A 13,180-nucleotide genomic window follows, 5' to 3' on the forward strand; every position below is an offset into this window, starting at 1 on the left:
CTACTGCTCCTTACTTTGTATCTCTGAGCTAGGTGCAGCCAACACAGGAAGAGTATCCACTAATGCCTTGACCATCCAGCAGGGAGGTCTCAGCGGAGTTACTTTGGATGGCCATGTATTTGTCTGAGGACTAAGCCTAGAAAGAGAAGCCAAACTAAAAGAGCAGTTTCAAGCAGCAGAATCTCGTGCAGCCTTGCCAGAATGTAAACAAAGTTCACCACATGTGGAGAGGTGGTACCGTCACTTGAAATGTAGCCCAAACGATTCTGCTACGTATTGAACAACATGCACTTTGGCACACCATAAAACACCACAGAAAAATGATCCTACATAAGTTATAAAATATTGCCACCTATGAATACACTGAAGAAAATTATCTTGATGATGGTGTGGTTTGTATTCGTACTTCCCTGGAGTTAGTTTTCCTTGCTTTTTGCTGCGAGTTTCCCATGCTATTTTAGTTTGCATGTGACTTTGAGGAGACAGAAAGAACTTCCTCCAAACTGCACCATGGTAGCTGCAGGTAAGGTGACATTTGTCTTTTCTAGTGCAATGTTAGAGGTTGTCTAGGGGGAGAATTTTTTCTGCTGTACGTTTATTTTAGTTAACTGAAATACAAAGTGGGAATTGGATATACCACTTCTGTGCACAGAACCTGGCTGCCCCTCTGCCCTACACTCTGTTGGAAATAAGATCCTTCCTGCCTCTTCACACTTGCTTTGTGTTAAGAAACAAAAAGATGTAATCTGAGGTATTCTTGATCCTGTTCATCCACGATGTGGAAAAGAAGGGGGATACCTGCTTTCTCTTTAATCATATCTCTGCATGTGGTCTAATGTGGAAAAGAAGGGGGATACCTGTAACCTCCCGTGAGGGATGTCTCAGCTTTTGAAGCTGTTTTGTACGTACCTACATGGGCAGTTTGTGCAAGGCAGGACCACCTCTCCCTCCACCTCATTCTGTCACAGCTTACAAAGGCTGTGGCTTTCTCTTTAATCATATCTCTGCATGTGGTCTCTCATTATTGTGGTGTTTGGGCCATTACAGGTGCTCCATGACATAGAGTACTGCTGGATTCTTTGCAGAGCTGTTTGCTACCTGTACTGAGGGGATAACAATTTACAGTTTGCCCAAACATCTATGCTTTGCAAAAACGTTTCCCAACTTGTTCTGGATAAGTTTGTTTCTAGCTGAATATCATCACATACCTATGCATTTATCCAGCAAAATGAAAATCATTACTCAGTTACTTTAAACAAGACACATAAGACACAAGGTATTCTTTTTCCTTCCCAAATAGAGGCTCCTGAAATGAAAACTCACTTTGATGACTTTGCAGTTTGCCTTTTCTATGTTCTTATAAATAATATTTAAAGGTGGATTTTTGAGCAAACATTACATATTGTCGTGTTTGAAATGAGAGAATAGATGGATAATTTGACCTGGAAAATACCTATGGGTCAGACTATAAGATTCAGCAATGCTGCTTTTAAAAACAGAAATCGACAGACTTATTCCCAGTTGGACTACCAGTTACTATATCTGAAAAACACACAAATATTGGAAAGATTTTTTTTTTTTCACTGAATTTTCACATGCATTATTTTACATGGCCTATTACATTTTTTGTTCCATTTCAATTGCTACAGCACAGCAAAGCTTATAGTATTGGCATTAGTCCAAGCATCTCATCAGCAAACTCCTGGCATTCCCACAAAGTCCCAGCTGATCTGAAACTCTACTAGCAGACTTAGTTCTGTCAACTGTTATGGGATTACATAGTAAAGATTTGCCCTTTCTTAAGGCAGTTGCTCCCATGGATGCAGGGAAATATCTTAGGTTGTTGTGACCTCTGCTGGACAAAAGACCAAGGCACATGTAATTTTTTTTTTTTTTATTTTTTTTTTGAGGAAATTGGAAAGGAAATTAAAATGGAATTTTTTACTTCACTGTAAGCTTTAAAACCATTTCTTATTATGCATTCAGGTAATAGATTAATTCATATCTAATAGCACATCCCAGAAATCTGTATAGGAACAGCCACCAAAAAAGGCCCAGGATCAAAGGGAACTAGTATCCTCCCTACATCAGGATGAAGGAAGGGCATTAATGTAAAGCAGTGAGTGGAAAGAGGTCCACAGTCAGGGCAGGAGGAGAACCCTTTCCTTGCCCACCACATCTCCCCAGGTTCCTCTGCATAATAGGTATGAGGCTCTAGATGTGGAAGACCAGTCAGTGGATGGTGTTGATCCATCTACATCAGAGGAGTCATGAAGATCAGAAAGACCTTCCCCTCATACTGCTACCACCACCACAAGGAGGAAAAGATGTGTAATAGTTGTAGAAGACTCCTATCTGAGGGGCACAGAGGGTCCAAAACGCTGGGTAGACTCTCCTCATAGGCAAGTCTGCTGCCTCCCAGGAGCCTGGGTTAGAGACATCGTTAGGAAACTTCCTAGCCTGGTCTGACCCTCAGACTACTATCCTTTACTGCTCTTCCACATGGGTGCTGATGAAATTGCAGTAAGTAGCCCAAGGGTGATTAAAAGAGAATTCAAGGCCTTGGGACAGTTAGTGAAGGAATGTGAAGCGCAGGTTATTTTTTCCTCACTCCTTCCAGTGGTGGGCAGAGACACTGGGCAAAACAGGAGGACTCATTCCATTAATACATGACTCTGTGGCTGGTGTCACTGCCACAACTTTGGGTTCTTTGATCATGGGATGGCCTACATGGTACCAGGCTTCCTGGTGTCAAAGGGGAGCCACTTTTTTCAAAGGGGAAAGAGGGCTTTTCCTCAGGAGCTTGCAGGGCTCATTTACAGGGCTTTAAACTAGATGCAAAGGGGGAGGGGGAATGCATCAGGCTTGCCTGTGGCAAGCTGTGGGACAACATGCAATGGTTAGAGGGTTGGGGCCCTCAATCTGTTGCACAGTGGTGTGCCAGAGACACTGCAGCAAAGCTGAAGTCTTGCAGAGATGAGCTGGAGGCTCCTGAGATAGTAGGAGCCAACAAGTAAATGCCCTTGAAATATCTCAAGGGAAACAAGGGGTGTTCCACTAAGAAGGTAACGTGGCCAACAGCTCAGATGAAATGCCTCTACACGAACGCACACAGCATGGGAAACAAACAGGAGGAGTTAGAAGCTATCGTGCTGCTAGAAAGCTACAACCTGATTGCCATTACTGAAACTTGGTGGGATGAATCCCATGACTGGAATGTAGCTATTGATGGCTACAGGCTGTTCAGAAGGGACAGGCGAGGAAGGAGGGGCAGAGGCATTGCCCTTTACATCAAGAAATCATTACAGTGTGAAGAGCTGTCCCTGAAGAATAGCCACAGGCAGGTTGAAAGCTTATGAGTAAGAATCAGAGCCAGAGGCAACAAAGGGAACCTCGTGGTTGGTGTCTACTACAGACCTCTGGACCAGGGGGAGCCTACTGATGAAGGCTTCTTCCTCCAGCTCCAGGAGGCTTTGTGTTCACAGGGTCTTGTACTACTGGGGGACTTTGCTGCTTTGCTGCTATCCTGTCTTATGAGATGCATCCCAGAGTCCTGAGGGAATTGGCTGATGTAGTTGCCAAGCCACTCTCCATGATATTTGAAAAGTCATGGCAGCCAGGTGACATGATCGGTGACTGGAAAAAGGGAAACTTTGTACCCCTTTTCAAAAAGGGTAGAAAGGAAGACCCAGGGAACTACCAACCTGTCAGCCTCACCTCTGTGACTGGGAAGATCATGGAAGCTAGAATCTTAGAAGCTATGCTAAGGCACATGGAGGCTAGGGAGGTGATTTGAGATAGCCAGCATGGCTTCACCAGTCCTGCCTGATGAACCTAGAGGCTTTCTATGATGGTAGGACAACAATAGTGTACAAGGGAAAACCAAAGGACGTCATCTACCTGGACTTCTGCAAAGCCTTTGACACGGTCCCCCACAACATCTTTCTCTCTAAATTGGAGAGCTATGGATTTGATGGGTGGACTGTTCGGTGGATAAGGAATTGGTTGGATGGTCGCCTCCAGAGGGTAGTGATCAATGGCTTGATGTCCGGATGGAGACCAGTGACAAATGATGTCCCTCAGGGGTCCATAATGGGACCAGTGCTGTTTAATATATTCATCAATGACATGGACAATGAGATCAAGTGTACCCTCAGCAAGTTTGCAGATGACAACAAGCTGAGTTCTGTGGTTGATATACCAGAAGGACAGGATGTCATCCAAAGAGACCTGGACAAGCCAGAGAGGTGGGCCTGTGTGAACCTCATGAGGTTCAACAAGGCCAAGTGCACCTGGGTTAGGATAACCCCCAGTATCAATACAGGCTGGGGGAAGAAAGGATCGAGAACAGCCCTGCTGAGAGGGACTTGGGGGTGCTGGTGGATGAAAAGCTGGACATGAGTTGGAAATGTGTGCTGGCAGCCCAGAAAGCCAACCGTACCCTGGGCTGCATCAGAAGTGTCGCCAGCAGGTCGAGGGAGGGGATTCTGCCCCTCTACTCTGCTCTGGTGAGACCTTATCTGGAGTACTGCATCCAGCTCTGGAGTCCCCAGCACAAGAAGGATATGGAACTGTTGGAGAGGGTCCAGAGGAGGGCTACAAAAATGGTCAAAGGGCTAGAGCACCTCTCCTATGAGGACAGGCTGAGAGAGTTGGGGTTGTTCAACCTGGAGAAAAGAAGGCTGCAGGGAAACCTGATTGTGGCCTTTCCTTACTTAAAGAGAGCCTATAGGAAAAACAGGGAAAATCTTTTTAGTAGTGACAGGACAAGGGGTAATGGTTTTAAACTGAAGCAGGGTAGGTTTAGACTGGATATAAGGAAGATTTAGACTGGATATAAGGAAGAAATTCTTTACAATTATAGTAGTGAAACACTGGAGTGGGTTTCCCAGAGGGATAGGGGAGGGCCCATCCCTGGAAACATTCAAGACTAGGTTGGATGGGGCTCTGAGCAACCTAATCTAGTTAGCAGCGTCCCTGCTCACTGCAGAGGGGTTGGACTAGATGACCTCTAGGGGTTCCTTCCAACCCAAAGCAGTCTACGATTCTGTGATTTTCTAAGCTGTCACAGAACCTAGGACACAGGCTGCTTATAGTCAAATAGATAGATAAATAGATAGATAGATTTATTCCTAGTCTTGCCTGGTGAAGAAAGTAGCCTCATATTATACAAGCAGATGGTGGGCACTCAGTTTCTCTGAAAACTGCTATTTATAGTATTTATTACCACGACCCAAAGTATTGCACTTCCAGTGCATGTTAGGTCACTTTTCTGTGTGTGGAAATGACAGAATATTTGCTTTCGACTGTGCAGCAAAGTGCATTTAAGGAGAGGAAATGCCATGTGCCAAGGAGCTTATCTTAGCAGACAAAATTAGGGAGAGCACAGTTTACGATCCGAGAATATCCATCCACATGATGCTAATCCAGCACATAAGAGCAGCAGTGGCACAGACAAAGCTGTCAGTCTGCTTTTGCGTGCTAGATAAGACTGAAGCTGATCTTGACAAAAAGAAACTGCTTATTAAAAAGAAGTCCATATTTTTAATCTAGTTGCATCTGGAACATAAGCTGATTTATGGTCCATCAGCTTCATTTGTATGTGTGGTCATTAGAGTTACTGAAGATGCCAGACTGGTGCTATACATTGATGACAAGAATATAATTTTAGAATAGCATAAGAGATTTTAGAGGCTTTCAGCCTTAGTTGTTTACAAGCAATAACAAGGCTTACAAGGTGTTTGGAAAAATGTCCTCAATGTTTTAAATATGATTCCTTTAAGCAAATGAATGTAGCTTGCAGATGTTCTAAAAACACCCTTTATGCAAGGGATCTGGAGCTGTGGCTCTGTCTGCAGAACAGTCATTGAGTTATTTAAAAAAAAAAAAAAAGGAAAAGAAAAGTACATCACTGAGAATACATTTGCTCCATCCTTCTGGCAAAAAGGAAGAGAGAAAGAAACGTAAAAGTTTTGAAATATCGCTTTAGCTAGCAAGAAATTAATCCCATGTTGATTACAATGAAATTGTGCTTCATACTATCACAGTGTAAGGATCAAATTATTACTTTACATAAGACATGTATTAGACCAATACCATCTTAAGGGTGGATATTGGCGTTTTGCTGAAGATCTGGCCTTAATATTTTGAGAACCTCGGAAAGTATTTTAGAAGATATTTTTCCTACAATTATTATATAACACTTTCTTCTCTTTCTTCTATGCATTTTCCAAGTCTTAAAAAAGGTTTTATCTAGTGGAAAAACCAAGACTCAACCCTTATCAGAAATGCATACCAATGGTTTTAATGGTCTGATAGCCATTTGACCCTCTTTTGGTCATTGCATAAACATAACTTTTAGTTTGTAGAGTCAATCACTTGGGATAAATGCAGGTACAGTTTTGTAGTCAAGAAAGTTCAAAATTTTAAATTAATAGTTTTTATTAGTAGAATGTATATTGATTGAAAACTATTTGCTCTAAGAATTATGTAACTTGAATATCTCCAAAATAATTGTTTTGTTTGCTGCTCCAGTATTTTGAGATAATAGATTATAACTGTTATTGATTGCAGATTACATACTGGATTTTTTTTCTGATTTATTTCCAAGAAAGAGAAGGAACAAATTTTCTGGTTGTATTTTTTAGGAAGTTCTTCACAATGAACTAAAAGTTTGAAATATTAAAACTCTCCATACAGCCATGGAGAGCTGGCAAGGACACAGACAAGAGAGCCAAACAGTAAGTGAAAAACATAATTTACTGCAAACCTCAGTAGTTATTGTATGATAGCGATGTGCACATGATAAGAATGGATTTAAGCAGAAAATCAGCCACAAGTTTTGGAAATTCTCCATTCTTGTGCAATTTCAAATTTAAATAACCAATATTTTTCAGAATGTACATAACTGTGACGTTAACTGCACAGAACAGTATGCACAAATACACAAAATATCTTCCAACAAAAAGTCAAGGACAGAAAAAAAAGCCTCAGATAAAGTGCGCAATACTCTTTTTTTATTACTTTGCTAACACTTCAGCAGGTGTGGTTCACAGCTTTTTATGACTATGCACTGCAGCTGAGATGTTATGCCTCAAAGGAAAGAAAAAAAAATGTGATGTGGTACACAAGCTCCTTTCTTTAGATCTTCATGCTAAGCAGGATAAAAGAATCAAACCCCTGAAGTGCATGTCAGTATATTTAGGTGTTCCCCAGACACATAGGGAGCTGATATTTATTCCTACCTTGCATTATTATTAATGCCAAACATCTTGCAGTTCTCTACACTAACCTAAAATCTTCTAATAGTGTAAATACAGTCAAATATTCCACTGAGAATGTTTATACTCAAATATGAAACTGGTAGTATATTTGGGTCCTAACCTTAGCAACTATTTGCAAGCTGTCGATAGGATCTGCAATTTATGACAGTCTCCATTTAGGCAAGAAGACAAAAGCTTACTGCAATAAAAATAACTTGGTAGCTGTTTAGGGAAATAGCCACCTGTCATGTACAGTATGTACATAGGAGCTATACACAGGACTTGGTGGCTGCATTTGATGGCATATGGCCATGGAGAGACAGCTTCTTGCTTGTGGTACTGAGTGAAAGAAACTAAACTAAAAGGGGACTGGGAAGAGGGGGAGAAGGCTGTGGCTTGTTTCCTTTGCCGAGGCCAAGGGACAACAGCTGGCTGGGACCAAGATGTGACAGCCCTCATTCAGAGCCCCTGTGCCCTTCCAAAGCAGTTACTGCAACAGCCAAAGCCTCTAGTTTTGCACAGTCCAGTTTCACCCAGGGAAATATTTCAGTGAGTATCTGACAAGAAACCATGCTGGCATTTGAGTTTCACAAACCATTACCATGGCATCCTAGTGACTCTGACCTGGTCTCCTTTCCCTCATGCACAGCCTTAGTGCCACTGCGTGATTCCGCCATGCAAGGCAGAGCTCCTCTGCACAGAGCCATGGCCCCAGGAGCTGAGCCTCCCACCCCAGCACTGCAGCGCAGCATCACTGAGCTGTCAGAGGAAGCTCACTGAGTCTCCTGCTGTGGCTTGCAAAGCCCTTTGCTCTATGCCCCTCTTGAAAAAGTCTGCTGCCGAAATCACCCCCATGTTCTCTTGAGCCAGCAGGCTGAGCCACAGACAGGCTACCAGGGATTTGCAGCCTTCATCCTTGCTGTTTCCTCTGACACAATGCCCTGGAAACACATTTATTTCCACCACCAGGCAGAGCAATAAAAAATGAAAAAGTTTCTCTCGGTGGTAGCTGATGCACCAAAGGGGTGTAGCAGTGTCTCTCCACAGACTACCACAGCCTCCCTGTCCCTGGGGAATGAGGACTGCATCCTTTCCCTCACACTTACAAGATAGGCAGTGGGCGCTTATGTGTTTTGTCTCTCCAAACTGTGCTGTAGTTAGGTCCCATATCCATAATGTAACCACAGAACTCAGTGGTGAATGTTGCTTGCTGATTACCAGGTGATAACTAGGCTCATTAATGCATTAGAGACACTATCTGATCTGAAATAGATGGAAAGAACAGCACACTCACAGAAAGGCATACATTCCATTATTGACCTGACTTTAATAACTTGAAGCACAGCTATCACTGAGCATGCTTATAACCTAGTAGGTAACATCAGTTATACAGTGCAATCACACACAGACATTTTTATAGTCCCCGTCTTTACCGACTGTAACATCAGGTAAAGCAGAGGCTGCCACATCCATACAGAATCTTCTGTCACAACTCCCAGGTCATTCTTTAGTTTAGGGAAATATTGTCTTCCACAGAATCACAGAATCACAGAATGGCAAGGGTTGGAAGGGACCTCAGGAGATCATCTAGTCCAACCCTCCTGCTAAAGCAGGGTCACCTAGAACAGGGTGCACAGGACATCGTCCAGGCGGGCTTTGAATATCTCCAGAGAAGGATACTCCACAACCCCCTGAGCAGCCTGTTCCAGTGCTCTGTCACCCTCAAGGTAAAGAAGTTCTTCCTTGTATTCAGCTGAAACCTCTTAAGCTTCAGTTTGTGCCCATTGCCCCTTGTCCTGTTGCTGGGCACCACTGAGAAGAGTCTGGCTCCATCCTCATGACATCCACCCTTAAGATATTTGTAAGCATTTATGAGATCCCCTCTGTCTTTTCTTCAGGCTAAACAAGCCCATCTCCCTCGGCCTTTCCTCGTAGGAGAGATGCTTTATAGCTTTTTTATAACCACTGGACATGGGTATGCCTCAGATGATCATGACCTTTTCTACAGGAGGTAGGGGAATAGTGTTTGTGTCACCGTATAATTTTATTTTTTTTTTCCATTCAGTGACTTCAAGGAATTAATACAGACTGGTAATGTGGCAGGGAAAGCATAAAGCTTGTAGTGGACTCATACAGTCTCATTTTTCAACAGAGGACAAACAAAGCAGATGTTATCTGCTTTTGAAGTTAATCTCTAGCCATAATGAGTTTAAGAGCATGGATTTTCACAGAGCATTGCAAAGTGAAGCAAAGCATTCAGCGCAGATAAAAACTGCACCTAATTTTCCAGTCAGCATTTTGTGGGGTTTTTTAAACAATCTGCAGTAAAAAAAATGATTCCTTGGATTTAAATCTCTACCAGCTTTACAACAGCTCTAAATTTCTCAATGGATGTTATTACCGCTTGTATTATACTTGTTATTTTCAGGTCCTAGCTACCACAAATCTAGTGTTGAAACGGTTGTGTTATAAAAAGTCTTGTCTCTCACTTGCTGTGAATTCAGTCAAGTCTGGACTTTTTTTTTGTCCTTTTGCTTCCTGTGCTGCCTGTGCATCTGAAAAAATTGCACAGTCCCAGGATTTTACCATTGAGTAAAAATATTTAATTGAACATAAAAAAAGACAAATAAGAGAAGGGAGATGTATTCAATAATCATAATTTCAAAGTAATAATTTTCACAGTTCAGTGAGAAATTAAATCTTTGGCAGAGACTTCAAAATATTTTGAAGGTCCCTCTGTACCAGTACACTAATATGGTGAAGTGCATTTTTATTATGAAGAAAAATATACAAAATACTCAGTCAAATGCTATGAAGATGGTGGGTAAATTGTGCAGAAGAAGATGTGGGGCATGGTGAGATGCACTAAGTCCTGATTTCACTGGAAGTAATTGATTAATAGAGCTCTGAGGTGTCCCTAGCAGAGTTTGCAGGTCTAGCAACACAGAAGAAAGAAGAGTACATGTGTCACCAATGAAATCAAAATATATTCTGTTTCTATAAGCAAGATGATTTACCATTATTTGGATCACAGCAGTATTATTCCTGCAGTCAAAGGTATTTGTCACATGTTCAGCACAGTACAAGGCTCGAACAAAGCAGCAGCTATGTGGGTAAGTGGATGAAGGTTGCTTGAGGTGCTTTTTCAAGAAAAGCAGAGAGAAAAAAATTTAACTGAAAGTCTCAAAATATAGGAGAGAGAGAAAAACATTGTACAGAAGGGAAATGTGACTTGAAATCTGATCATATAAAATTATTGTAAGAACCTCAAAATTACTTTGGCCAAGTAAACAGCATGGTTTTTTAAAGGTGGACTTGGTATAGAATATTGAAATGAATAAGATCATATTCTGTCTGCTAAGTTGATGTTATGTTATCAGTAAGATGGCAGGCAATTAAACAGAACTAAGCTAGGAAGCATTGAAAGCACAGATTCATGAAATAAAGTAATGGAAGACCTTTACTTAGGAGTACCAAAGAATAAAGTTTTCATTTTCAATCACAGCAACCTGATGCTGATCACAGGGCATGAGCAACATTGTCTTGTTATTGTTATTCATGTTGGCTACTAGATGCTCATCACTGTATATACAGTTGCATTCTGAGAACATATTTATTGTTGAAAATCAATACAGCATACAGATCTAACAGAAAGTTCCTCAGAATAATTTCAGCTGGCAGAGTCCTTGCTGTGTCTCTCTCCCATTCATGATGTAAAGAAATCCCACTGAATGAAATACTAAGCCTGCTAATAATGAGAAAACCTTTAATACCAGCAGAAAATTTTCACTCCTAACATAACAAGGAATCCTTATTAAGATCTGTGTACATAGCATAAACATTTCTCTACATTTCAGCATCAAAACAAGTTCACAACTCCATTCCAACACACCTTGAAAAACCCAGATGGATCACCAAGCCATAAAGCACCTTTAAAATCAGTTTCTACACTTGTTCTATAAAAAAAATCTTCCTTATTCTAAGGAACATCCAGTGTTTTCTTAGCATAAAATGTTAACAACGGTAAGATAAAACCTCTATGCAAATCAGTGTCTCATGACAGATTTATCCCACCTTGTAGGAAAAAGTTTATCCTAAAAGCATGGAAGCATTAGAGTGCTGGGGTCCATGCTTAACTTCAATGAGACTACTGAAAATCTTATATATTTCTGGCCTAAAAATGCATTCAGTTTAAAAATTATTCATGTTAGAAGATTTCAAATTAATAGATAGTTTGAATTATTGTACTTTTTCCACATGTCTGAAGTCCATAGATTAGTAATCTTATCTGAGAAAGATGAAACCATTTACACTGCACTTAGCTGTATTTTCTCTGGTTTAAAATACCAGACTCACTGTATCTCAGATGCAGACATGTCTTGGGATCCAGTCAAGCAGATGCTTATAGGCTCAGTACAAGAGTCAAGTAAAGTATGAAGTAAACTTTCCCTTGGTTTATCCTCCCAGGTTCTGCCAGTTGACTTCATGACTGCTTGAGCTGGAAATTGCATCTGGATCATTGTGTTTTATGGAGATACATAGTCCGTACTGGGGTTTTTTGTAAGCCCTTTTCAGTAAGTTCCACAATTTAATTACATGGAGGCTGTTTTTGTGATGTCACAGACTTGTTTTGTCCTAAGATATGGTCAAAGTCTTTCTACTGTACAAAATGAACAGAAGGCCCTCAGTGGAAATATATTTGGTTTTTAGAACACAGTCAGTTGACTAATTTTGTTGTTATTAATACTGTGAGTCTTAAAATAATCAAGGCCCAAACTCTGGACAAGGAAATAAAATCTGAACATAAAAATAAAGCTGTCTCATTGGAATAAGTAACATCAGCTCACATATGGGCTTGTATCTATCTTGTGTTTCCACAAGACCTATCAGACTAAGGACTTCTTCCACCCTGGGCCCTGCAGACATAATACAAGCATGCAATGATAAATCCACAGAGCAGATTATACAGCACATATTTTTATGCAATAATAATCATAGAATCATAGAATGTTTGGGGTTGGAAGGGACCCCTAGAGGTCATCTAGTCCAATCCCCCTGCAGTGAGCGGGGACACCGTTAACTAGATCAGGTTGCTCAGAGCCCCATCCAACCTGGTCTTGAAATAGTAAGTGTCTCTGTGCCATAACACAATGCTGGTGAGTATTTGGGGGAAATTATTGCATAACTATCTTACCTCTGTTCCTCAGATATGTTCTTCTGCACGGGAAATATTCTTCACCACTTTGTTTTTTTAAATTTATTTTTAGTCTTTCAGAATGTGATAAAACTATCGTTAGCTAAAAGTGGTACTGTAATAGGAGTTAAATTTTCTTCATAGCAACAGGCAGAATATTGCTTTTCTTTTACCTTTTTAATACATTCCCAAAGACTTTAGAGTCCAGCTGTTGAAAGGATCCTGATTTTCCCATGCACAGTGTGAAATCTTTGGGGAAGTATATCTGACCTGCAGAAGACAAGCTATATGCAGTGTTTAACATAACTGACTCTCATACACTTTGTACAAAGCTATGTTTTCAGTGAACTGTGCTTCTAAGAAAAAGGAAAAGTTGCTAGGGACACACTTTCAGGCTTTTAAGAAAATAATCAACTGAATAAAAAATGTTTTTCATTGTTCCAATAAATATCCCTAAGTTTAGTAACCTATTGACACAGGTAACGCATTTTTGCTATGCCTTCAAATGCAGGAAGACGTATGCAACGTTTTCTTCTGAAACCTCCCATCCTGCAAAAACTGAAGTGCATGGGTAACTTCTATACACATGAAAATTTACAATGAACACAGAGGGATGCTGCACTTGCAGGAGTGTATTTGGGTTTAGGACCACTCTTCTGTCCCTCAGCATCCTTCATCACATCAGAATGTGCTTGAGGCTCCTTATCTGTAGCTGGGAAGACCC

At 41.0% G+C, this 13,180-nt stretch overlaps 1 protein-coding gene across 1 annotated transcript in view; it reads right to left on the bottom strand.

Moving 5' to 3' along the window:
- The window catches only part of TMC1 (transmembrane channel like 1), a 71,451-nt gene continuing 58,271 nt past the window's right edge, over positions 1-13,180 (bottom strand). Inside the window, exon 20 of the mRNA XM_035891733.1 lies at positions 1-136. Coding sequence (XP_035747626.1) covers positions 1-136 — 136 coding nt within the window. The remainder of the gene's footprint in view (positions 137-13,180) is intronic.

This window comes from Egretta garzetta, unplaced genomic scaffold, assembly GCF_000687185.1.
Source record: "Egretta garzetta isolate BGI_Z169 unplaced genomic scaffold, ASM68718v1 scaffold353, whole genome shotgun sequence".
Classification (NCBI taxonomy): domain Eukaryota; kingdom Metazoa; phylum Chordata; class Aves; order Pelecaniformes; family Ardeidae; genus Egretta; species Egretta garzetta.